Source organism: Equus quagga, chromosome 2, assembly GCF_021613505.1.
Source record: "Equus quagga isolate Etosha38 chromosome 2, UCLA_HA_Equagga_1.0, whole genome shotgun sequence".
Taxonomy (NCBI): domain Eukaryota; kingdom Metazoa; phylum Chordata; class Mammalia; order Perissodactyla; family Equidae; genus Equus; species Equus quagga.
The window spans coordinates 154669673-154695461 of NC_060268.1; the positions used below are offsets into that span (position 1 = coordinate 154669673).

Consider the following 25789-nt stretch of genomic DNA (forward strand, 5'->3'; position numbering starts at 1 on the left):
AGAATACTCACATCTTCATCAATCTATAAATAACAGAGTTCTTAAAAGTCACAGCCACTACTTGCTGTGATTTTGGCCCAACTCTCTTTTTCCTTAAAAAGTGGAGTTGCTCTAATTTAAAAAAATGAAGGGCACATAGTCTCCTACACACGTTGCATTTGATATTCTGTGCTCCATTCCCTATTGTGGTGGGGGGTTTTTTGTTTGTTTTATTTATTTTTTTTTTTTACTGTGAATGTATTTCTTGTCTCCTCTTTTTATTTGTTTAAATTTATTTATTTTGAGGAAGATTAGCCCTGAGCTGACATCTGCCAATCCTCCTCTTTTTGCTAAGGAAGACTGGCCCTGAGCTCACATCTGTGCCCACCTTCCTCTACTTTATATGTGGGACACCTACCACAGCCTGGCTTGCCAAGCAGTGCCCTGTCCGCACCCAGGATCCAAACTGGCGAACCCCAGGCCGCCGAAGCGGAACGTGCGCACCTGACCACTGAGCCACTGGCAGCCCCTAATTTATTTTTTTATTGTGGTCATAATAGCTTATAATATAGTGAGATTTCAGTTGTATATTGTTTGTCATACACCATATAAGTATGCCCTTTCACCCCTTGTGCCCACCCTCCACCACCCTTCCCCCAGTAACCACTAATTTATTCTGTCTGTAAGTTTGTTTATATTCCACTCATGAGCGAAATCATATGGTGTTTGTCTTTCTCTGTCTGGCTTATTTCACTTAACATGATGCCCTCAAGTTTCATCCATGTGGTTGCAAAAAAGACAATTTCGTCTTTTTTTATGGCTGAGTAGTAGTCCATTGTATGTGTGTATATATATATATATAGTGGTGTTTCTTGATACCTCTGCCAGCATATTCTTCTGTCCTAGCTGCTTTTAATTCACCCTTTTATGGAGGCATGAGTATTATTACTATGCCCCCTAATTCAAATGTTCTTGATGTTGCATTCTGCCATATAATTTTTTTCTTGTCCTTTTACCATATTCTCTTTCAATAAAGGACATCTTACTTTATTCATTAACTTAGAATAAAATTCACTAAGGGTTTTTAACCTCTATGAGCTTTCTTTTTAAAGGTTCTTTAATTTACTCAAAAGTTTCTCTCATCTTTGTTATACGCATGAGCTCAAATGCTGAGCCTCCTGAGGTTTCCAAACAAATCGTTCTAGACAGTGTTTTTGCAAGCATATTCTTCAGATCACGCCAATCTCAAGGTATGCAGGGGAAGTGGGGAGGAAAAGGGGAGGGAAAGGTTACTGGTCTGGTCAAATAAGGTTAGGAAAAACCACATTCTATATCTCCCTCATTTAAATTCACATGTATATCAGCATATTAGAGGTTCTGATAAGTCCTTCAATGCAAAATGGTTTTAACTCAGCATTTCCCAAATCTGCTTAATCATGCAACCCTTTTTCCTCCCTCTCAACACCTTATAACAACCCACAAAATTTAGTATACGGTAAACATTAGAAGATCTAATAAATGTATAACGATTACTAAATAATTACTCAATAAATGGTAGCTATTATTGTTATCATTAATAAGCAGGTCAATAAGTGTCATGACTCATCTAGTCCATTTCTCTAAAGACGGTAAACTGTGGTCCTAATGTGCTCAGTCCAAAACACCTCCACTCACCCTTGGGAATAATGTCAGTTTACTACTTCCAAAGGAAAATTCATAGGGGAAAAATATTCAGAAAACCCTCAGGTACATGAGCATGAATAGTTCTGAAACGCTACTACTTCAGAATATCTGAAAGCATAATCAACTTGAGTTTGGAGACAGCATGGTGTGAAGGACGTAGCCTCACTGAGTTTCGGAGTCAAACATTCAAAGCCAGCTTGGCCTCTTAGCCTTTCTGTGCCACAGTTTCTTAAGATGTAAACTGAGGATATCATCACCAATTTTTGCAAGGTTGTTGGAAAGGTTAGAATAACACACCTAGGACATAAAAGGCATTAAAAAGATAAATTAACTGCTTTTGTGGTTCCAATGAGAATTGTTGACTTCTGAGAATCTTAAATTATATAATATAGATTAGGCCATGCAAACTGACTCACTTCATTCTCTAAAAAGAATACTTCTTGAAAAGCACAGCCTTTTCCACCTCTCAAGAATTCCTCTCTCAGATCTATTAACTAGCTATCCGAGTTGTCTTAAGTTTTTGCATGAGAGTATTTTCCTGAAACAAAACTAGCTACATGTACTTTTAAAATTTATTCAAATTTGTGAACAAATTATACATTCACACAGTTTAAGAAGCAAAACATCATAAAAAGGCAAACAAAGTTTCCCTCTCAACCTTTTATTCATCCCATGCCTCCACCTGTGTCCAGCCCTAGATAACCACTTTTGTTTCCCTCTTGAATTTCTTCTGCAAATACATACTATTATCAATATGCATAGATACATTTTTTCATTTTTTTGAATTTTTTAAGTCTTTAGCACATTGATTTTCATTCTATCATTACTGAGATAATTATTTTGGCCTCTAATTTTTCCTATAAGCACTATGAGCTTTAGCTGTATCCCATAATTTCTGACATCTAGTATTTTCATAACCATTGTTTTCTAGAAATTTTATAACTTTAGAGTGTTTGTATTTTCTGTTTAATCCAGTAATTGTTTAAGAGAGATTTCTTGGGTTTTTATTTTTTGTTTTTATTTTTGTATTTTTTTCTAATTTCCAGATTGGGGAAGGGTTTCATTGTTGTTGTTCTTGTTATTAATTTCTAGTTTTATTATATACTATTTATTCTTTAGAGACTGTATTGAGATATTCTTTGCGAACTTTTACTTATTCAAGTTCAGAGAATGTTCCATGGGGCACTTTTTAAAAGATGGTATATTCTCTATTTGAAAGTAAAATGTATGTGCATGTGTGTATATTCTTATATATCTCTTTTATTCTCAACTCTATCTTATTATCTGAATCATTAAAGAATGCAAAAATTATCTGTTATACTGGTATTTAGGTTTGTAGAAAACCTTAGTTCTTAAAAAGCTCTTAAAATAGCCAACCACTCCATTTATCTCATTTAAAAAAATCTATTCTGAAATCTCTATAATAAAAAAACCCCTAAAATCAGCTTTGTTTATGATAATTATGTCACTGATGTAGATTTTAACAGAGTTTGGGGGCAATTTAAATTCCAAGTTAATGACATTTTATCAATAATATTTCACCAATTTTTTTAAACCTACACCAGCTGACTAAAGTGCTAGAGTGTGCATGAACTGATATAAGAAGCACAATTCTGATTTTAACATAAGAGAAAAACAGTGTAAACATAAAAATAATATTACCATATTTTAAACCCCTACTATTTTTCCAAGCTTTGTTTACATAATATTTATAATGGTTGCCACTTACTTGAGGGCTAATAAACTGGGCACTATGCTAAGCCCTAAACATACATATTACTTAATCCTCACATCAACTCTATGAAATAGACACTATTATTATTCTCATTTTACAGCTGAGAAAGCTGAAGCTTAAAGAAGTTATTGTCCAAAGTCCCACTGGTAATGTTAAAAGTCAAAATTCTAGGGGGCTGGCCCCATGGCCGAGTTGTGAAGTTCCACATGCTCCGCTCCGCTTTGGTAGCCCAGGTTTGGTTCCTGGGCACGGACCTACACCCCTCATTGGCAGCCATGCTGTGGCAGCGACCCACATACAAAATAGAGGAAGATTTGGCAATGGATGTTAGCTCAGGGCAAATCTCCCTCAGGAAAAAGCAAAGTCAAAATTCTAGTCCTGCTGACCTTTCTGACTCCTAAATTCTTAAAATACTACATTTCACTAATTTTCTAGAACATGTTCCGTGTCCTTTTCTCTGACATTAATCTGATAATAGTCTAAGCATGTTTTGGGGGGGGGGGGGGGGTGTTTTTGTTTTTTGCTGAGGAAGATTAGCCCTGAGCTAACATCTGTGCCAATCTTCCTGCACTTTATATGTGGGTCACCGCCACAGCATGGCTGATGAGCAGTATAGGTCCATGCCCAGAATCTGAACCCATGAACCCAGGCTGCCAAAGCAGAGCATGCTGAACTTAACCACTATGCCACAGGGCCAGCACCTGTCTAGTCATTTTTTGAAACAGAATACTTAAACTTTCCCTTAATCGGCTCCCTTAGTTCTGAAAGGTTAACTACACCTTTATGTACTAATAGTTTCTATTCCAATACCGTGATTTTTAAAAATTTCTGCCATTGGTTTTCTAGCCCTTTATCATTTCTAAGCTAATTCAGAAAATGAGTTAGTGCTCTCTTCACAGACTCCTCTCCCAAGAGAGCCAAGTCCTCTTCTGCCTCAATCAACACCAAACATAAATTTTAACAATTTAATTTCACATTTGTGTATTAACTTTGTAATTCTAAATGACATTTTTATATTGGTATTTATTCTTTAATCAATATTTTAACACTTTGTGTTTTAGCTACCCTGGAAATAAAGAACATATATTTAACTTTTTTTCTCCATGGCTCCTAGCATTGTGCCTTATCTACATTTGATTTTTAGTTAATATATGATTGAAGGATAAAAGACTGCTCAAATCCCAACAGTATATTATTGGAATATATGGAACTTCTGGATGAACATTTTACATGTATCCTCCAGGGAAATGCACACTGAGCATATTTTGTTTTCTTGGAATGAAGGGGAAAAAAGTGAACATTAATTATCTCCTGGATTCATCTTTCTTAAGGTACATCCTACCAGCCTTCGGCAAATATTAATAGTCCACTGAGAAGCAAGAAAGGACTAACTGTAAGGAGATCTTTATAAGAGGCTTAAATCAGTTTTGCTTTTCAAATAGGACATAAAAATATAAATCTAACTCTTGTAAAATAAAACAAGCAATATTCCTCTCTAGATGAAGGAATTACAAATGGCTGAAGCAGACAATGACATTGAATGTCTCCTCTTTAAGAAATAGTTCAGAGCTTCTGGAGAGTTAAGAGAAGATACTGTCATTTTGAGCTACAAGACAGGAAACAGCTAAGAACAAAGAAATACAGAGAGACAAAACTAGGCAGTTGGAAAACAGACTTGTGCTGGGAGGCTTTGAGAGTCTGTTAAAAGCTTATTGTGCTGAGAGAGATTAGCATGAAAGTACTAACTAGGTATTTCATAACTTCAGACTAACAGAAATAAACTAAAAAGAGAGCGCATACTGAAAGTGATCTGTGGCAACCTACAGGTAAGAGAAAGAGGAGACACTGTTTAGAGAAAAAAATGCATAGTTTATTTTAGTAACACAGTATGTCCTTCATATTGAGAAATCTGTTTCTTCCAACTTCTCTCTATATAATATTTCATGACTAATTTATCACTTAGGTAAATAATTATAATTCTATTAAAAATACAAGCACTTAACAGAGGGATATTGTTTTTCTCCACTATCTATGTCTAAAATCTAGTCATTACCCTAAGCAAAGACCACATAAGCAACTACCACCTAAACACCAAAAATAAAGACAAAAGACCTAAAAAGAATTAAAAAGTCCCTCTTGGATTTATCCTATAGCCTTAATCCTCGTAGCCTGAAATGGTGTCCTAAATTGGAAGCTCTTGTAAGTGATGCCTTTACTACAGAGACTTGAAAGTCTCAGTAGGTCATAAAGGATTAAATGATGTCACATTTTCAGTATAATTAAACTGTATCCTCTTGTGCATTTTACAATTCATATTCTTCCTTCAAGACTCAGGTAAAATGTCTACCTCCCTATCCCCCAGGCAGTTTCTCTGGGTCCCTACATCTGAGAGTAGGGCACTTATCCTCCCAGCATTGTCGTGGATCTGCCTGTTGGTCACACCAACAGAAAACAGGCTCACCTGGGACTGAGGCACTGACATATTCGCCTCCATATTGAATGCTGATCTCTACATTAGACAGAGGAGCCTCACAATAAACATTTTGGAGTACATATATGAATTAATTTTTTAATTGTACAATTATTTTCCCATGTTATTTCATTTGTAGGAGAGAAAGCATTTTGCAGTGTAGTGGGTAAGAGCAATGAACTCAAGAATTCAAAGCCTGGATTTTAGTCCCACCTAGGCAACTGTATGACCTTTAACATGCAGCCTTAGTTTATTTACCTATAACATGGCAGGGCTGGTCTTAATTCCTAATAATACTGCCAGCTAAAAATGTATACTTAATTTGGAAAAGTTTTTATCTGGTTAGGTTTTTATGAGTTTCTTGGAATTCTTGTCTATAGTACTAAATACCAAATGATGACTTCATCTAGGTAAACAAAAGAGTCATTCCCAACTGATAGGGTAGGATGGATTATTTCCCAGTTGAAAATGGGATGACTCCAAGAATGAATGATAATGCTAAACAGGAAGCTCTTGTGCTATATGAGGCTGGCTCTTTACTGCCTCTTCTTCTCAAGAGGAAAAAAATGGAACAAAAGTGGCAGCATTCAATACCCTCCCAAACACTCCAGAATGTGTCTTGGGTACATAATGAATGCGAGCCCCATTCTTCTTTTCCATACTCCTCTTCTACAAAGAGGTTAAAGAGAAATGAAGAAAAGTTTTCCTTACACTGGGTTGAGTAGTGCCAGCACATGAAAAACAAATGGAGTTGTATCACAGATACAACAATTAAGTTGGAAGAAATAAGAGTGGTAAACATCCCTGTTGAATATGAGAATGGTTGTATGAGGTACCATGAAAACCAGGTTCTGTGCATCTTCTCATATGGAGGATCAAGAAATATAAGCCTGGACTCAGTTATGTGTGAAGGAGGGAAAAAGTGTGAATAAAAAATCTTTAAGAAAGGCAGACCAATTTGTTTTCCAGAAATCATATGCTAGCAAATAATTTTGTCATAAGCAAACATCTGTTAAACATCATAAACAGAATTTATGACTCAAAGACACAAGGATGATAGTTTGGGGATTTCTCCTCCTAGGAGAATATAACCTTGAAGCTATTGTAAAATAAAAAGGCGTGCCCATTAGCATTAGCTTCCTTCTTAGCACATACTCTTCCTTTGACTAAGCCTACTTGAAAAGGAGATTGCATTCTCAGCTCCTGGTCAGCTCTTCAGCCCAAAGTCCTCTCTGAAGAGAAGGGAGCAGCAACCACAGCACTAATGCAGAAACTGCTCCTCAGGGTGTATGTAGAAGTTCCACCCTTGACAGTTATGCCATGTCCTCCTTGCCTTAGGAGAATAGAATAATAAGCATCCTCCTCCCTTCCAACATAAAGTATGACTTCAATGCATTGGAAAGGGGACTATTTATAAAGAAGTAAGACTCATCTATATGAAGATGTATAGAGTCCCACTTTCACAAAATGAGTTGAGAAAATAACAATCCTGGGAAAATATGTTCAGAGTAAATGGAAAGTGGCTATTGAAAATAAAGATTTTACTGGATAAAATAAACACTATACTTAAATCCTGATGACAAAAGAAAAGTATTTTTATTCCATCTATTCTTTATTAATGGACTAAGAAACCCAAAAATTCTACTGAAATTATCCAAAAGATTCATAAAAGCATCATTCAAATCTTCATTATTAGTCATTTTCCCTTTCATAAAACAGAAATTTCTGATAAGTTTGTAGAGGACCAGCAACTTCATTTTTGTAATACACACCACAGTGTATCTGACAAGGAAGGGAAGATAATTTTTTGACAAATCAAACATAAAACATCATTTTATTTTATTCCAAATTAAAAATTAAGAATTCAAAGTATTTCTGGACCCAGTTGGTCATTCTCCTAACAGTGTCTTTTGAAGAGCAGAAGTTTTTAATCTTAGTGAAGTCCAACTTAACTTTTTCTTTCATGGGTCACGCTTTTGGTGTTACATCTAAAAACTCATCACCAAACCCAAGATCATCTAGATTTTCTTCTACGTTATCTTCTAGAAGTTTTATAATTTAATGTTTTGCACTTAGGTCTATGATGCATTTTGAGTTAATTTTTTTGAAAGGTGTAGGGTCTGTTTCTAGATTCATTTTTCTGGTTTGTGGACGTCCAGTTGTCCCAGCACACTGCGTGGAAAAGACTAACCTCTTTCCATTGAATTACCCATCCTCCTTTGTCAAAGATCAGTTGACTATATTTGTGAGGGTCTATTTCTGGGCTCTCTATTCTATCCAATTGATCTACTTGTCTATTCTTTCACCAATACCACATTATCTTGATTATGGTAGCTTTATAGTAAGTCCTGAAGTCGAGTATTGTCAGTCCTCTGACTTTGTTTTTCTTTAGTATTGTGTTGGTATTCTGGGTCTTTTGATTTTCTATATAAACTTTTTCATATAATTTTGAGTTTATAATTTTGTATTCTTTTTCTTAAAGCGGGAAAAAAAAAGTTCTATAAGCAACAGACCCCACAAAATCAGGACCTACCTCTCTATGATGTCAATTTAAGCTATAAGTGTGGATTAAAACCTGGAGGGAGGAAACAGAGAGTGAGGCACTGATGCACACCCTCACACAAGCAAAAGAGAAAGATGAGGAAAAAGAACAAGAAGGAAGAAAGATTGAGATCTTCCAAGTTGCTCAACCATTCTAATTCTAAACCACATATGCAGCTACCTACATATAGTGCCTCTCATCCTACTGTACAGAAAAAAAGGATTGTTATGTACCTGAAAACGAATTTTTTTATTTGAAGGCATCAGAGACTGCCAACACATTTGAAGAAAACTGCTCCTGTGCCTATCCCTTTTAGTTTGCCAAACAGTCTTTAATTTCTGAAACAAGTGCTATCTAGAATTTTAGGTTAAGTGTAGGAAACTTGGAGGTCATTAGCACCACTTCCTTCATTAAGATCCCTCTGATTTCCCTAGGCCAACTCAGGCTTCTATTCCTCTAACATAGCCCTAATCACAGTGAGCTATAATTGATTGCAGGTTTATCTCCTTATAGGACTCTAACAACAGTGAGGGCAGGGATCAGATCAAGTCTTCTCACCTACCAATCCCTAGTGGACTGCACAGTGCTGGCACATGATAGGAGCTCAGATGTGGGTTGAATGAATATTGACAAAAGGCAGATACTATGATTCCAACTTTATAAATGAGGAAGTTGAGGCTTACTCCAGGACACAAGTGAAGCAAATGGCAAGGCTGAAATGCAGGTCTCTCAACTCAAAACAATTCTCCCTAATATATTAACCATCAATCACTGTAACAATAATATATTTTACAATATAAGCCACAGGAGAATCAAATGGCTATTCCAAATGAACAAAATGTTATTTTTCCCTGCTGCGTAGTACAATTTATCACTCCCTACTCCCACCATAGTTCCACACTCACCCAGATTATGTGTGAAGCTTCTTTTCATCATACCAAGAAAAGGAACAGGAAACATATGACAGCTGAAGCTCTTATAGCCAAGGGAAACAGGCAAAAGACTAAAGAAATTGTAGGATGCTTGCATTTCTCCTCTTCAGAACCCTAACAGAGACTAGAGCTGCTCTGGGGAAGAGTGGCAAGTGCATTGATGTGCTCATGCCCCTATAATCCTATAATAAACTCTCTACTTCCTCCAAAGCCTTGAACCTTACACAGACAGACAGACACACACACACACACACACACACACAAACACACACATACACAAAACAGATGCATGGAAAACTTTAGTTCTGACAACAACCATGAAATTTAAGAACTTGTTTCTTTTAAAATCTACTTAGCTCTTCTTCACTTTGCATTGTGGTAGTATTTGAGACATGGGTTTATTTATAGAGGATCCCCTAAAAGACAGACAATCTCTCTATTAATAATAATATAATTATAACAACAACAACAATAGCTAACATTCGTTGAGTGTATGGCTTTATACTAAACACTCCATAACATCAGTTAACTAATCCTCACACCATATAAGATGTTATTTTCCCTAATTTACAAATGGGAATGAGATTAAGTAGGTTTTCCCAAGTGCAAACAATTAGTACATGGTAAGTACAGGATCTAAAACCAGGTCTATTTAACCCTAAAGTTCCTGTTCATAGCTACTCTGCTATGCTGCTTTTAGGAACAAAGGACTTCGTAGGTTTCTGGTCTCCAGATTTTTTTGATTGCATAGCAGTAAAACATTTTTTATCATAAATCATCCATGTCCATGAATATTACACATATTAATATATTACATATATATTACACATGCACCTACTGCAGTAATATGTTAGATACATTATAAAACATGTCAAATAAAAATGTTTTAATAATCAGCTAAAATTAAATAAAAAATATTTTTAAATTGTTTTTATTTTTATAATGGTTCAAAAACTTTTTTGCTATTTTTAAAATAGTATTACATACTATTAATGTCTGGCTATTATACAAACTTTCAATAAGACATATTAAAAATAATATGTAAATTGAATTTTCAAATATTCTTCTTGATAATTCAGACAATTTTAGGACAACTTCTTGTTCAATTATTTTTACTTCATTACATGGCTGACAAAGATTTCATCCCAAAAAACTTTTGGCTTTGTGATTTTCTTTTTGTTCCTTTGTGCTGGCATTATTAGTACTATATTTAATCCAGTTTTTTTTCGAAATCCCTTTAAATCCATTTAAATGGGCACATGTGAACTGCAATATGTTCAAACACACTAAAAATTAATGAATGATGAAACATTGTCCATTCCTCCCAATTATGAAAATTCTTTATTCTCAGAATAAAAACTGTACAACACTATTAATCTTCTGACAATGTGACTGAGTAACACCATTAACAAAACTCCCACATCTCATGGAGTGCCCATACACCCTCTCCCACACCTGCCTGGAACCTTGGAGATCCATCACTGACCTAAATACACTAAAATCTACCACTGGGTTCAACCAGACCTGCAGAAGGTTGTCTGCATTTAATTCACTGTCCAATAAATTGTTTTTCTTCAATTACGTTTTGATGTGATGCCATCAGCCTAAATGAAGAAACCTATGTGAAACTGCTTTGCATAGTGAGAAAACAGGAAAGCTAAAGTTAAAATAAATTCAAAGGATTCCTTCCTACATCATCTTTTATAGAGTACGAGTGAAAAGCAAGAAGTAATCATCATCTCTCCAGGTCTCCTAACACAAAGACTCCTGCAAATAAGGAAGCTCACTCTGTGATCCATAAAGACAAAGCTTCCATCAACTTAGAAGAGAAATCAGTCAATGCTCCCAAGTCTAATTTTTTTTCAAGTAATTTTATTGAGATCATAATGGTTTATAACATTGTGTAATTTCAGGTGTACATTATTATTTATCAACTTCTGAATACACTTCATCCTGCTCACCCCTAGTAGTCTAATCTTTATCCATCACCATACATATGTGCCCCTTATCCCTTTCACCCATCCCCCAACCCCCTTCTCCTCTGGTAACCACTAATCTGTTCTCTTTATCCATGTATTTGCTATCTTTCATACATGAGTGAAATCATGCAGTATTTGTCTTTCTCTGTCTGGCTTATTTCACTTAACATCATACCCTCAAGGTCCATAGATATTGTTGCAAATGGGACGATTTTGTCTTTTTTTATGGCTGAGTAGTATTCTATTGTATATATAGGCCATATCTTCTTTATTCATTCATGTGTAGAAGGGCACTTGGGCTGCTTCCACATCCTGGCTATTGTGAATAATGCTGCAGTGAACATAGGAGTGCATAAATCTCCTTGGATCACTGATTTCAAGTTCTTTGGATCTTGGATCACTAGTGGGATAGCTGAATTGTATGGTATTTCTATTTTTAATTTTTTGAGAACTCTCCATACTGTTTTCCATAGCGGCTGCACCAGTTTGCATTCCCACCAGCAGTGTATGAGCATTCCCTTTTCTCCACATCCTCTCCAACAGTTGCTGTTTTTTGTCTTGTTAATTACAGCCGTTCTGACAGGTGTAAGGTGATATCTCTTTGTAGTTTTGATTTGCATTCCCCTAATAATTAGTGATGTTGAACATCATTTCATGTGTCTGTTGGACATCTGTATATCTTCTTTGGAAAAAATTAACTCAAAATGGATTAAAGATTTGAATGTAAGACCTGAAACCACAAAACTCCTAGAAGAAAATATAGTCAGTACACTCTTTGACATTGGTCTTAGCAACATCTTTTTGAATACCATGTCTACTCTGGCAAGGGAAACAAAAGAAAAAATTAACAAATGGGATTACATTAGACTAAAAAGCTTCTGCAAAGCAAAGGAAACCATGAACAAAACAAAAAGACAACCCACCACTGGGAGAAAATATTTTCAAATCATTTATCAGACAAGGGGTTGATCTCCAAAATATATAAAGAACTCACACAACTCAACAAAAGATACCCAAACAACCTGATCAAAATACAGGCAGAGGATATGAACTAAATCTAATTTTGAGAGAAGCATAACATAAGCACTTTTTCAAAAATATCTTTTAATGATTATATTAATTGCCAATAATATGTTTTAATGCACAAAATGTACAGTTTTTGTAATTATATCCTTTACTCTCATTTGTTTTTTTAATCATATTTACTGAAATGTAATTTTATGTCTGTTGAGTCTAATAATAAGAAATTTAATTTATAAAAAAAAATATTCTTGGGCCAGCCCAGTGGCCTAATGGTTAAATTTGCACACTCTGCTTCAGCGGCCCGGGGTTTCTGGGTTTGGATCCCAGGTGTAGACCTAGGACCGCACATCAAGCCACACTGTGGCAGCATCCCACATAACACAGAGGAAGGCTGGCACAGATGTTAGCTCAGCAACAATCTTCCTCAAGCAAAAAAGAGGAAGACTGGCAACAGATGTTAGCTCAGGGCCACTCTTCCTCACCAAAAAGAAAAAAAATTTTTCACTTACATGATGGTTTGTAAGAGGACTTACAAGCAACAGAGTATATCTTTATACTTAAAACCATACAGCAGTTGAAGTAAAGGCAAACTTCTAGTCTTGTGTTATCTAACCTCATGACCGTGCACTTGTGTATAGCCACTGACTTTTACGCAGACATTTCATTGTGCTGATAACAGCATTAGGGTAATTCTAAATATGTAAAATACCATCCAATTTCTGTTCTGCTCAGCCTCAGCTCTGATGGTCTAGTGGTTAAGATTCAGTGCTCTCATCGCTGCAGCCCGGGTTCATTTTCCAGTCAGGGAACCACACCACCTGTCTGTCAGTTGTCATACTGTGGCAGCTACATGTCACTCTGATGCTGAAAGCTATGCCACTGATATTTCAAATGCCAGTAGGGTAACCCATGGTGGACAGGTTTCAGTAGAGCCTCCAGACTAAGACAGACTAGGAAAAAGGACCTGGCCACCCACTTCGGAAAAATTTGGCCATGAAAAGCCTACGACTAGCAGCCATTGTCTGATATAGTGCCAGAAGATGAGAAGGATGTATAATAAGACTGAGCAGGGTTACTCTCCGCTGTACACACGGTCACTGGGAGTCAGAATTGACTTGACAGCACTAACAACAAAGAGTGTCTCAGAACTTCATCTTAGGGTAATCAGGAAGAATTCTATTACCAACTCATATTCATCTAGTTAATATCATGCCTTCAAGGAGCTCAAAATGCTTTCCCAGAAAATTAGGAACAATGTTTCCCACATGACACATTTTCAGACTTTTATTTTCCAGGGGACTAAGTGACTCTTTGTGCTTTATTTTACTAATCCTTACACACATCCTAGATAATAGAAATCCAAGGTTCAGAGTGGCAGGGAGATTTATCATAAAGTTACCACACGTTCACAGGAGAGCTCAAAAGTGTTTCCGATTGGTTTTATCTTACCATAGTGTGTCAACTGAGGTTTTAAAAGCAGACAGATGTCAGTACTGGAAAAGAAACCGAGGTACCCAAGAGTAATATTTACATTTGAAAGCATAGTAAGATTAATCAGAATAATAAAGCTAACATATATTGAATACTTAGTGTGTGCCAGGCACTGTGCTAAAAGCATTGTGTACATAACCTCATTTAATCCTCAAACATTCTCTGAGGTAGGTAAGATACAATCACCATTTTAACCTGAGGAAACTAAAGCTAAAAAGAGAATATAACCTATCCTTTATTTACCAGGAAATGCTAATTATGTGGTGGGGATCAGGAAGGTTCTGCAGGCCACCCACTTCTGGTTAGAGGCTTGGTTAGGTAGGGAGGGAAACAGAGACACCTTACATATTCTAAGCTCTTAGATATTCCACTGTCCTCAACTGGTTATCAGAGAAGTAATTTCAACATCAGGCTATGCTAAAGCTAGCTAGAAATCAAAATGTTCTGAAAAAACAAAACACAAAAACTCACAAATTCAGTAGAAAAATATAATTTTTTTACAGCTGCCCTTGTGTACTTTTTCATTGTGTTAACTGACACTTCATTGCCTTTAATAAAGATAATCACAGGCAGAAAAAAAAAAAAGAGAGAGAGAATTAAAAAACTTGCCCAAGATAAGAGTGCTGGTAAGTGGCTGCTCTAGAGTCAAACTCAGAGTGTCCGATTCCAAAACTCACACACTGAATCAATGCACTAAGTGGAATTGAAAGCTGCCCAACCACTTGCGTATTCCTGCACCAAGGGACCGCTATGATTCCTTCATTTATAAAGAGACGAAACAGATCTCTTACCATTTATGAAGTATTTTCACACTCATTATCTTATTATTCAAATACAAGAACAGACATTTTTCCTCTAGCTTTGACACACTCTGAGACGATGATTCCCAAAAATAACTCCAAGAGAAAAGCAATGCACATATTATTACCCATCTATTAATGACGGGGACACTGAGGCTTAGAACATACTAACAATTGATTACACAGCTGGAAAGTCTCCGCTAAGAGAGGTCTTCCCTGACTGCCATATCTAAAGTAGTCCCTGCTTCAAACCTGTCAACCTCATCATTGCCACAGTGGCAGCCAGTAGGTTGACTGCTAAGAGATAATGCAGATAAAAAGTGACCTGGGGAGCCGGCCCCATGGCCGAGTGGTTAAGTTCATGTGTTCCGCTTCAGTGGCCCAGGGTTTTGCCAGTTCAGATCCTGGGTGCATACATGGCACCACTCATCATGTCATGCTGAGGTGGCGTCCCACATGCCACAACTAGAAGGACTCATAACTAAAAATATGTAACTATGTACCAGGGGGCTTTGGGGAGAAAAAGGAAAAATAAAATCTTAAAAAAAAAAAAAAAGTGACCTGGGAGAAATGGAGGACCAGAGCCAGACTCACTAAATGGAAAAAGAAAAAAGCACTGTGGCCTGCTCCCAGAGGCAGCAGATGACAGGAAGTGGCAGAGAAGAGTGAGAGGGGCCACAGAACACTTAGAACTCAGGCAAGCCATGTGGCCCAGGGACTGGATGTACAACACCCCAAATATCACCACAGAGTAGAAGCAAACATCACTACAAACCTGGTTCTGGATGAGGCATATCAAGGGCAGGATAGAGACAATTCCCAGACTGCTAGCCTGACAGGAGTGAGAACAGAGAGAGAAAAGAAAAACAAAATGAAAAGACTACTAAACTATACATACAACAAAAACAAATTTAAAAAGCCCAAGAAGACTTTTTTTTGGTAATATACATGACAAAAGATTACTATCCCTAAAATATAAAAAGATCTTATAATTCAATAAGAAATTGACCAATAACCCAATTAAAAAGTGGGCTAAAGAAATGGAAAATTCACAGAAGAAATAAAAGTGGCAAAAACTATAGAAAGATCATTAACCTAACTAGTAATCAATGAAATGTAATTAAAAGCAACAATGCCTTATCAATTATGGTTCATTACACTAACATAGATAAAACTGGAAAATAATCAGCATTAGCAAGAGACAAGATGACCGAGTTCTTTCACACATTGTTCGTGTTAAGTATAAGCTGGCATGACCTTTCTGGAAGTCCACTTACTAAATGCATCTAAATTTTAAATGTGTAATTCCTTTCACACAGCACTCATACTTTCAGGAATTGTACAAAGATATATATGCAATGATGTTCATCACAACATTGTTTACAATCATGAAAAATTAGAGACAAGCAAGATGTCTATCAATAGACAAATAATATCAGTTAAATAATTACAATATACCCATATAATGAGATTCTAACATAGCCATTAAAAAGAATATGAACGTATATTCTTTGATTAGAAAGATGTCCACAAAATATTGTTAACAAAAAGGATGTTACAAAATAACAGGCATGTGTTTTATTACTTGGTTTGTATAAAATTATGTATGTATGTGTTTCCTACATGTTTATGACTTATGTACACACATATGTATATGGATAGAGAGATGTCTAGAAGAACATTAATCAAAATATTTTTATCTCTATTATAATCACAAATAATAAAGTCAAAAAATATTTTTTGATTTTAAAGCTATTGGTTTTAGTAGATAAATATTCAGATGTTTATGCACGTAAAACAGTAAAGTCATTTTCACTAAAATCATGTGAAAAGCACCACTATTTTTCAATATTGTTTGGAAAGTTTTTAGAAATTAAAAGAAAAATAATTGGTAAAAATTTAGAAAAGGGATGAATCTATCTTTGTCTTTGATCAATAGCTTCTCTCTACACTGGAAATAAGTTAGAAAGAAGTTCACCCTCAACATCAGCAAAAGTATAAAATATTAAAAAATAAATTTAACAAGAAAGCTATAGGAAAAAATTATAAAATATTATCAAACAACATAAAACAAGAATTGAACAAGTAAAGAGATATAGCATGTTCTTAAGTGGAAGACAATATCAGAAAAATATAAATCCTTCCCAAATTAGGATATAAATTGAATGCAATTCCAATCATAATCCAGTGATGAATTTTCCCGAACTGGAGAAAATGAGAAGCTCATTTCAGAAGTAATTATATGAAAATAGCCATGAAAACCTCAGAAAAGCAAAACGAAGGAGTGGTTAGTATGCCTTATTAGATATCAAAACAGTATAGCTTTGGCACAGAAATAAAGAGCAGAAAATAGAGTTCAGAAATAGGTAAAAATATGTGTGGGAGTATAATATATAACATATATGATGTTTCATTTCAGTGGTAAAAGAATATTTTATTTTAAAAATAATGTATAAAAAGTTGGCTGGCTACTTGGAAGAAAACAATATTATATACTTATACCATACTGTATATAATCACAAGTCCCAGTCACAGTAAAAGACTAAAACTCTAAATTAAAAACAGAGTTGACAAATAAATGATATCCAAGGAGGAAAATGGTTTGCAATCCATATAACAAAGGATTAACATTCCTAATTCACAAAGAGTACTTACAAACTGATGAGAAACAGATCAACACCCAATCGTTTCAAAAGTCAAAGAATATGAACAGGTAATTCACAAAACAGAAAAGGCAAACCACTAATGAATATGTGAAAACATACTCATCCTAGCTATACATATTGCAACAGTGAGATAATAGTTCTCACCTGTTAGACTGAAAAGAGCACTAATACCCAGTGCTAATGAAAATGCTAGGAAATAATTGCTCTCATACACTGCTAGTGGGAATGGGAATTGCTACAATCTTTTCTGAAAATTATCTGGCAAGATGCATTAAAATTTTAAATGCAAACCATAAAAGAAAAACTTCATAAATTGGACTTCATCAAAATTAAGTTTCTCCTCTTTGAAAGAAACTGCTGAGAAAATAAAAAGACAAGTCACAGAGGAAAAAATATTTGCAAATCACATGTCTGATAAAGGACTTGTAGCCCAAAATATATACAGAACTCTTAAAAACTCAATAGTAAGAAAAGAAAACTCATTACTTTTCAAAAATGGACAAAATGCTTGAACAGACACTTCATCAACAAAAATATATAGATGGCAAATAAGCATATGAAGAGATGCTCAATATCATTAGTCATAAGGTGAATTGCAAATTAAAACCACGAGATACCACTGCTTATTCGCTAAAACTTAAAAGACAGACAATATTAATTGTTGACAAGGATGTGGAGGAACTAGAACTCACATACACTGTTGGTGGAATGCAAGATAGCAGAGCCACTTTGGAAAAATAGTACAACAGTTTCTTTTAAAGTTAAAACAAACACCACAAAATCAAGCAATCTCACTCCAAGGCATCTATCTGAGAGAAATGAAACCATATGTTAACACAAAAATCTGAGAACAATCATATATAGTAGCTTTATTCATAATCACCAAAAACTAGAGACAAACCAAATGTCCTTCAACAGACGAATGGATAAACAAATTGTAGGATATTCCTAAAATGAAATATTACCCAGCAATAAAAAGGAACTAAATGCTGATGTATGCAACGAGATGAATGAATCTCAAAAATATTATGCTAAGTGAAAGAAATCAGACACACACAACCACTTTATTATTCCATTTATATGACATTTAAGGAGTGGAGGAAGGGATAGGAAATTGACTACAAAGGGAAACAAGAGAACTTTTTAGGGTGACAGAAATCTTCTATATCTTGGTGGTGGTGGTGGTTATATGACTCTATAGAATGTACATTTGCCAAAATTTATTTTTCCTGTGTGTAAATTATACCTCATTAAACCTCAATTTATAAAATTTAAAAATACATACCTTTTGATCCAGACATCGCACTTTGAGAAATCTATTCTACAGAAATAAATGCATCAATATGTATATAAATTAATGTAAATTAATAGGGAAATGGTTAAAGTATGTTGTATTCAATACTATAGAATATAATGCAAATAATTTTAAAGACCTTGAAATAGTCCTTTAAGCACTAATGGTTTGTAGGACTGACAAAACAGTTCTCCTTTCACTGATCCGAGCCCTTTTGCTCAACTGAATTTAGAGGAACAAGCCACAACAGGGAAGTAGGAGCCTCTTTTGCTCAATTCATTTGCCCCAGTAGCACAGTGAAGCTAACTACAGGAATCCCAGTTCGCTTTGGAATCTAATGACTGAAAAAAGAGGTACAAAACCAAAAGTGGCAACCAATAACATGACAAGGGTCCTCATAAAGGCATAATGGAAAGCATCTTGAGTAACGCCATCCATTTATAATGGCAATGGTTCAGGCTGCCTGGTTACAGAAGGTTGACTAGATGACTTCGCAGCACAAATAAGTTTTTTAAAATCCGACCTCATTTCAGGATCATTCACTATGTTCTAGATACTATGCAGAATGCTACACAAACATGATAGTCCTTGCCCTCCAGGAGTTTATGTTCTAAAAAAAATCCTAGAAAATGTATCGTCCCTTAAGGCTGACTGTTAACTTTTGTTTTCTGTCTTTCATTTGATTATAGTACAGGGATCTGCCACAAAAGTTCAATTTACACCTCAAAAAGGGAGGGAGGTGGCAAGGTGAGGGGAGACAAATAACTGAATCTGAACCTATAAAAGTTACTTAATAGATGTCAAAATTATCCCTTAAAAAGTAGTCTTCAAGTAAATTCATTTATTGTATACACAGCAGAACATTTATAGAGCATTATTACATTAAGAATCATGAGCACAAAGAAATGGAAGACATGATCCCTGTTCTTTCTTAAAGGATCCTATCCAACTCTCCCTCTCATTTATCATGCCTTAAGTAACATACATAGTTACGTTAGCACACTTAGACTCAAGAAGCTGCAGAACAAGCAAACATGCACATGTTGGTGAGTTAGTGTGAAAAGCGCAGTGTACGACTCACCACCATGTAAAATAGTTCTATCACTGATGTTCTACCGGAATTTCTCCATCACCTTCCCATAACGTTAGAATTTACTTCAAAAACCCTCTAGATTAGGTGAGGCTAACATTATTTCTAATACTATGTAAATCATTCAAATGAAAACATTAAGACATGTTTAATACCATGCAAAACCACAATCCACTTTTCTAAAAATATGATATAACGAGAATATTTCAATAAGACATATGCATTAAAGAATTATTACTTTCTATTAACTGGGCTGTCACTAAGGACTGTAGAGTTGTTTCCTTTTATTAAATGTTCAGAAGACACTCAAAGCTAAAATATCATTTGCCCTCATCTGAGGGGTGGCTGTTTAAGAGAGATCATGAGCTGGAATACATAACATGAAGGCATGCCTCTTACCTCAAGGCTGACAGACACATCAGCTAAAGATGGAACATCTAAGAATGAGGGCTTGCCTGTGAGGTGGAGGGCAACAACCATCATTTTTAACATGCTTTTAACCATCTAACATTTCAATCACTTTACAAATTTCTTACTATACTGATTTTTCAGTCACTTTATAAATTTTTTTCCTATACTGTGAACTTAGGTGTCCAAGGCCAGGAAACAAATATAATACACTGCTACCCATATACATGAACTGGGGAGAAGAGCTGAGGCGGGGGCAGAGGTATGCAAAAGTGATCTCTTTCTGAGATTTTGAAGGCCCAATTTCCTCATCCTGTTCCCACATAAATACTTTCATTGCAGATATTTCAAACATTATGCCATAGTTATATAAAATAAGTGGAACATCACCAAACAGAAATCCTAGAGTAGGTGTTCTAAAAATGTTGGTAAAGAAAGTCACTTCATTTGAGAGGTCTCTGCCCCTTCAACCTCACCCTCCTTACCAATATACATTCATCACCGAAAAGGGAAATATTTACAAAAGTTAGTTTAGTTATGTTTAAATATTATGTTTAGCTGTCTGGAGACCATGTTCTCAAAATTTATACAAGAAATCAAGGATTAAACTTCATAACAATTAGAAAACCACACTGTGTAAAATCAAAGACTTAGTTAAAGGACATTAAAATAGTTTTACCATTGGTGCTAAATTGAAATGACTCCATCTCTTCCCAACACCTGGAAACAAAACCTTTTGAACTTTCATATAAACACACCCAGGCACACCAAATGCTCTGTCTGCGGCAAGGTACCACCTCTGCACAGGCATTTGGGTGAAAAATGTGGAAAATGCCTGAGGACTCTTTGAAGCAGCTTGGGAGAAGTGAGAGCAGGAAAGAGGCTCTTCTCTCGAGTAAGTTTGTTTAGTGGAAAGTAAGCAAGTTGTCAGGGTAAAAGTTGACAATGTTGATTCCAACAGTTTGAACTGCGGATAAACATCCAAAGGGATTATGTTACTGAGAATTAGAAAAGATTCCATTGAACTCAACAGAACACTTGTGTTTTCAAAGATAATATGCCTCCAAGCCACACTCTGGATCCACAGTTTAGGGTTAGAATTACCCTAAGCCCTTTCTATGCCACATTAAAGAATATGGGGTCTGACCTCTTTAATATGTGCCTAAAAATATTAGAATAAGGATGAAATAAAAATATTTCATTTCCAATAACTGAATTGAAAAATGCTAAATACATGTACATTTGAGGTAGACTGAAGAAATTTGGAGAAAAATCTATGTTCTTCCCAAATATCTAAACTTAAACATAGTTTCACTAACCAGTTTAGGGAAATACATGCATACATAATTGGCCAAAAATTACTTTTAAGTTTTGCCTCCTAATTACATATCAAAGAGCAAAAAATAGGGCCTATACTTATGAAATTCATAATCCTCTTCTCTGCTCACCAAAGCCACATTTAAATCTGGCTTTCATCTCATTCTGTTGGGTTTTCTACCAGGTACAAGATGAAAAGTTGGAGGAGTCTTATGCTTTTTCAAAAGCAAAACAATCTAGTTGCCACTCAGCAATTCCTGCTGAGATACCAGGAGGCCCGTAAAAAAGTTAAAATTTTCCTCACTTGGAGTTTACCAAACTGTGTGTGAGATGTTCATAGCCTGTCAGATAGTCAATCTTTTTATTTTTTAAATAATCATAAACAAGGGTAAACAAACACTTTTGATTTGTTAAAGTTTATTTGGATCAACATAATGCAGGTCTGCTTTGCATGCCCTCAAGAAAACGGAGGTAACTTGCACTGCTCCTCCTAGTTCATCTCAAGTCCTTCATGATTCTCACATTAGAGTCTATTAGAATCTTTTCCAAAGCTTGACAAAGGCATGCAACTCACATGCTTTTTACCAGCAAAGTTTGCAGGCAGCCCTGCAAAAAGTTGTTTCTCCTTGGAGCTCTGACACACATTCACTTCCCTCCTAGAACCAAGGATGTAAGGGAGTATGACTCAGTTGCATAGCCTCTTTGCTCTTAAAAAGAAAATAAAATTCCCCAGATATTTTCAAACTCCACCAGGAATAGAACATTCTCAGCTCTGCCTGTGGATCATTATCTCTTTTACATTTCATCTTTATATTCACTGGGTTCACAGAAAGGACATACGCAGAAAGAAAAAATAGCTGCTTCTTAGACACCAAATTTAGTAATTCTTTCAAATCTACTGGAACATATCTAAAAAGTCATATTTTTATAAGGCTTCCTTCAGTTTTCATAGGTTCCATCTTCTGAGAACACACATGCTGAATCACCCATAACCTCAAGCCAAAATACATCTGCAAACTACGAGAAATATTTTACAGGAAGACAAGAGCCACCACAATTAAAAAAGAGATATAATGGGTGGAGACAGACAGATGCAGCCTCATCTGGATCCTACTCTCGTGTCTTCCAAGCATCAAGATGCTAACTGATGAAGGCCATCAATCTATGGTGCTCCACGATTTCAGCCAATTCCAATAGCCTTACCTGTTAATATGAGATTACTATAAGTATTGGAGAATTGCTCCTTTAGAAGAACCAGATGCATCTGAGCTGCCTTCTCCCGTTGGAGCTCCAGCATAACATCAGGGTGCTGGGCAATCTTGCAGCCTTTCTGTTTATCCAAGGCAACATCACTTCGAACAATGTCTACAGAAAGAAAAAAAGAAGGCAGGCAGCAAAAACAAAAACAAAACAAAAAACCATACACACATCAAAGTCTTGTTTCACCCAAAATGACAGAATTTATAAACTACCAACATTTTCATCGGAATGAAGAGATTCAGAAGTAATAAACCTGAAGGGTCTCCAACTCCATGATACATCTTGCAAGTTCCTCTGATCATTTCCAAATTCTTTGGAGATTTCTGTTCCTTAGCTTTCTCTGACCTCATTTAAGATTCTCATTCCTCTATTCCCCTTCTTAGCTCACTTCCAGGACTCATTTACTTCCTAGGGCCTTTTCTTAACATCTTTTACCATTCTCCATGGGGAAAAATAATACACCTTTGTCTGAATACCAGTGACTCTGAAAGTCATTTCCTCTACTTCAGGCTATAGGACCAGGTTATAGCTCCAGCATGTGTATTCAGGACACTTGGCCTATTTTCAAAGTTACCACCCAGCCAGCCCATTCAGCTCAAATTGGGGCTGCCATTCTGTAGGTTAGCTGCTTAGAATTTCTCCTGGTATTTTTCATGTACCTCTGGATACATTCTGATTCAGTAATCTCTCCTTCAATCTAGAAGTATTTTGTGGATCACTGAAGACACCAAGAGTAGAGTTAGAGTCACTTTGCAGATCTGCCTCTTTCCTAATTATTTGAGTGATAGACTGCTTTTTATATTGTAGTATAATTTTCACTCAGCGAAATGTATTCTCCAGAAAACAATCTTCCTCAAAAAAAAAAACACGTTCATCTAGAATGCTCCCCACTTAGCAAGGAGCTTTCATGTCCTGAAATTATTTCTTTATTTTTACAAATTAAAACACAATTCAGCTGATTATATATAAAAACAGGATACTATCAGCAGCAATTAGGATAACAATTCTAGAAACTTCCAAGTTTTACATAGCAAACTGAAAAATTTTAGGAGAAAATACTAAAATATGACTGCTCTGCTACTGTTGACACCAATGGCTTTGGAAGGGAAAAACTAATGCCCCTGTTGATGGTACCAATAGGAAAGATTTGACTCTTTAAGCAATGCTCAATGACACCTAGGAGAAAATAGGGTATGTGACATGAAGAGTGTAACATTCTAGACAGATAACTTTCAAATCCATCAATGGAGCCCTAAAAGAAAAGCCCAGATATACATACAAACCCGTAACAATGAGGGTTAGGATGTATAGTACACAAAGAGCAGCCAGATATGGAAATGGCCCTCACTTATTCTTAATGAAAACAGGGGAGCTGCTTGGAAATAACGCAGTATTTATGCCTAAACATATTTATACCAATTTCTAGAATGTGGGCAATAAAGTGAACTCATTTAACAGAAGTGGCTAACTAATCTCATAAATTTTCTGATGCTTCAATACAAAATTAGAATAAATTAATTCAAGGATACACTCTAGTTTTTAAGACCATCCACTAGAAGGCAAGAGGAATAATAAATAGTTTACATTTATTTAAATTACACTCTATAAAAAACTTTTAAATTACACTGTATCATTGAATTTTTCCAACAATCCTCTCAAAGCATACAGCAGACATTGTTGACTAGCTGACCCAAACCCTAAACACAATCCCTTCTCCTTTGCCTTCCTCTACTGACTGACAAGCTAAAATATTCAATTTCCCAGCATTCCTTGAAGCAAGGGGTAGCCATGTAACATGTATCTGGCCAATGAGCTACAGGCCATCCCCTAGGGGGATTTCCCCTGTCAAATTAAAAGACAAAGCCTCACTAAGAGAAAGTTGTTTCCTTCAGTCTTTTAGTCCTTCCTATTCTTCATGCCTGAAACATAAATATGAGGCCTGGAGGTATAGTAGCCATTTTGTGACAATGAGTCAAGAAGCAAGAGGGCAAAGTATTACTACACTCTAAGGATAGTGAAGAGAAAGATGGAAAGAGCCTTAGTCCCCAATGTCTTTACTGAGCTACCACAGCTACCACACTTGTGCTAGACTGCCCATCTCTTGATTTCTTATGTGAGACAAATGCATCATTTGCAAAAGCCATTAATAGTTACCTATTTTTGAAATCCTAATCTGTTTTTCTAATGCCAAATGATAAAAAAAAAAAATATTGGGGGCCAGCCCCGTGACCGAGTGGTTAAGTTCACACGCTCTGCTTCGGTGGTCCAGGATTTTGCTGCTTCGGATCCTCGGCATGAACACAGCACCGCTGGTGAGGCCATGGTGAGGTGGCGTTCCACATGCCACAACTAGAAGCACCCACAACTAAAATATATAACTATGTCCTGGGGGGATTTGGTGAGAAAAAGCAGAAGAAAAAAAAAATAAGATTGGCAACAGTTGTTAACTTAGGTGCCAATCTTTGAGAAAATAAAATTATTATCTCTATTGTATATACGAGGTCCACAAACCTTAAGTGACGTGCTCAAGTTCACATAGCCTCTCTAAGCCTCAATTTCTTCATCTCTTGTTATCATGAAGATATGTAGGGGCCAGCCCAGTGGCGCAGCGGTTAAGTTCACATGTTCCACTTTGGCGGCCCAGGGTTCGCCAGTTCAGATCCCGGGTGCAAAAAGTATGACTGCTTGTCAGGCCACACTGTGGCAGGCATCTTACATATAAAGTAGAGGAAGATGGGCACGGATGTTAGCTCACGGCCAGTGTTCCTCAGCAAAAGGAGGAGGATTGGCAGCAGATGTTACCTCAGGGCTAATCTTCCTCAAAAAAAAAAGATATGTAAAGGACTAGCACTATGCATGCCACATAATAAGAGCTCCATAAAGGGTAGCTATTATTATTTTTGTTATTAGTATCCAACCTGTGGTATTACATTTATTTCCAGCTGCAACAGTCTCAGCAGGATACTAACTGTCTAGAGTGCATCCAAGGAAAAGTATAAAGATAGGAAATAATTTTTATTTTTTTAAATAGTTGACAATATTGAAAGTGTTGAACCTAGCAAAGAAAAAACTAAAGAAGACTTGCTTTCATACAGAAGAGATAACTGACTTATTCTGTGT

General features: G+C 35.9%; 1 protein-coding gene across 1 annotated transcript in view; it reads right to left on the reverse strand.

Annotated features, from left to right (window-relative positions):
- HPSE2 (heparanase 2 (inactive)) overlaps positions 1–25789 on the reverse strand; it is a 603312-nt gene that overhangs the window by 517385 nt on the left and 60138 nt on the right. The window contains exon 3 of the mRNA XM_046654138.1: positions 22613–22774. Coding sequence (XP_046510094.1) covers positions 22613–22774 — 162 coding nt within the window. The remainder of the gene's footprint in view (positions 1–22612; positions 22775–25789) is intronic.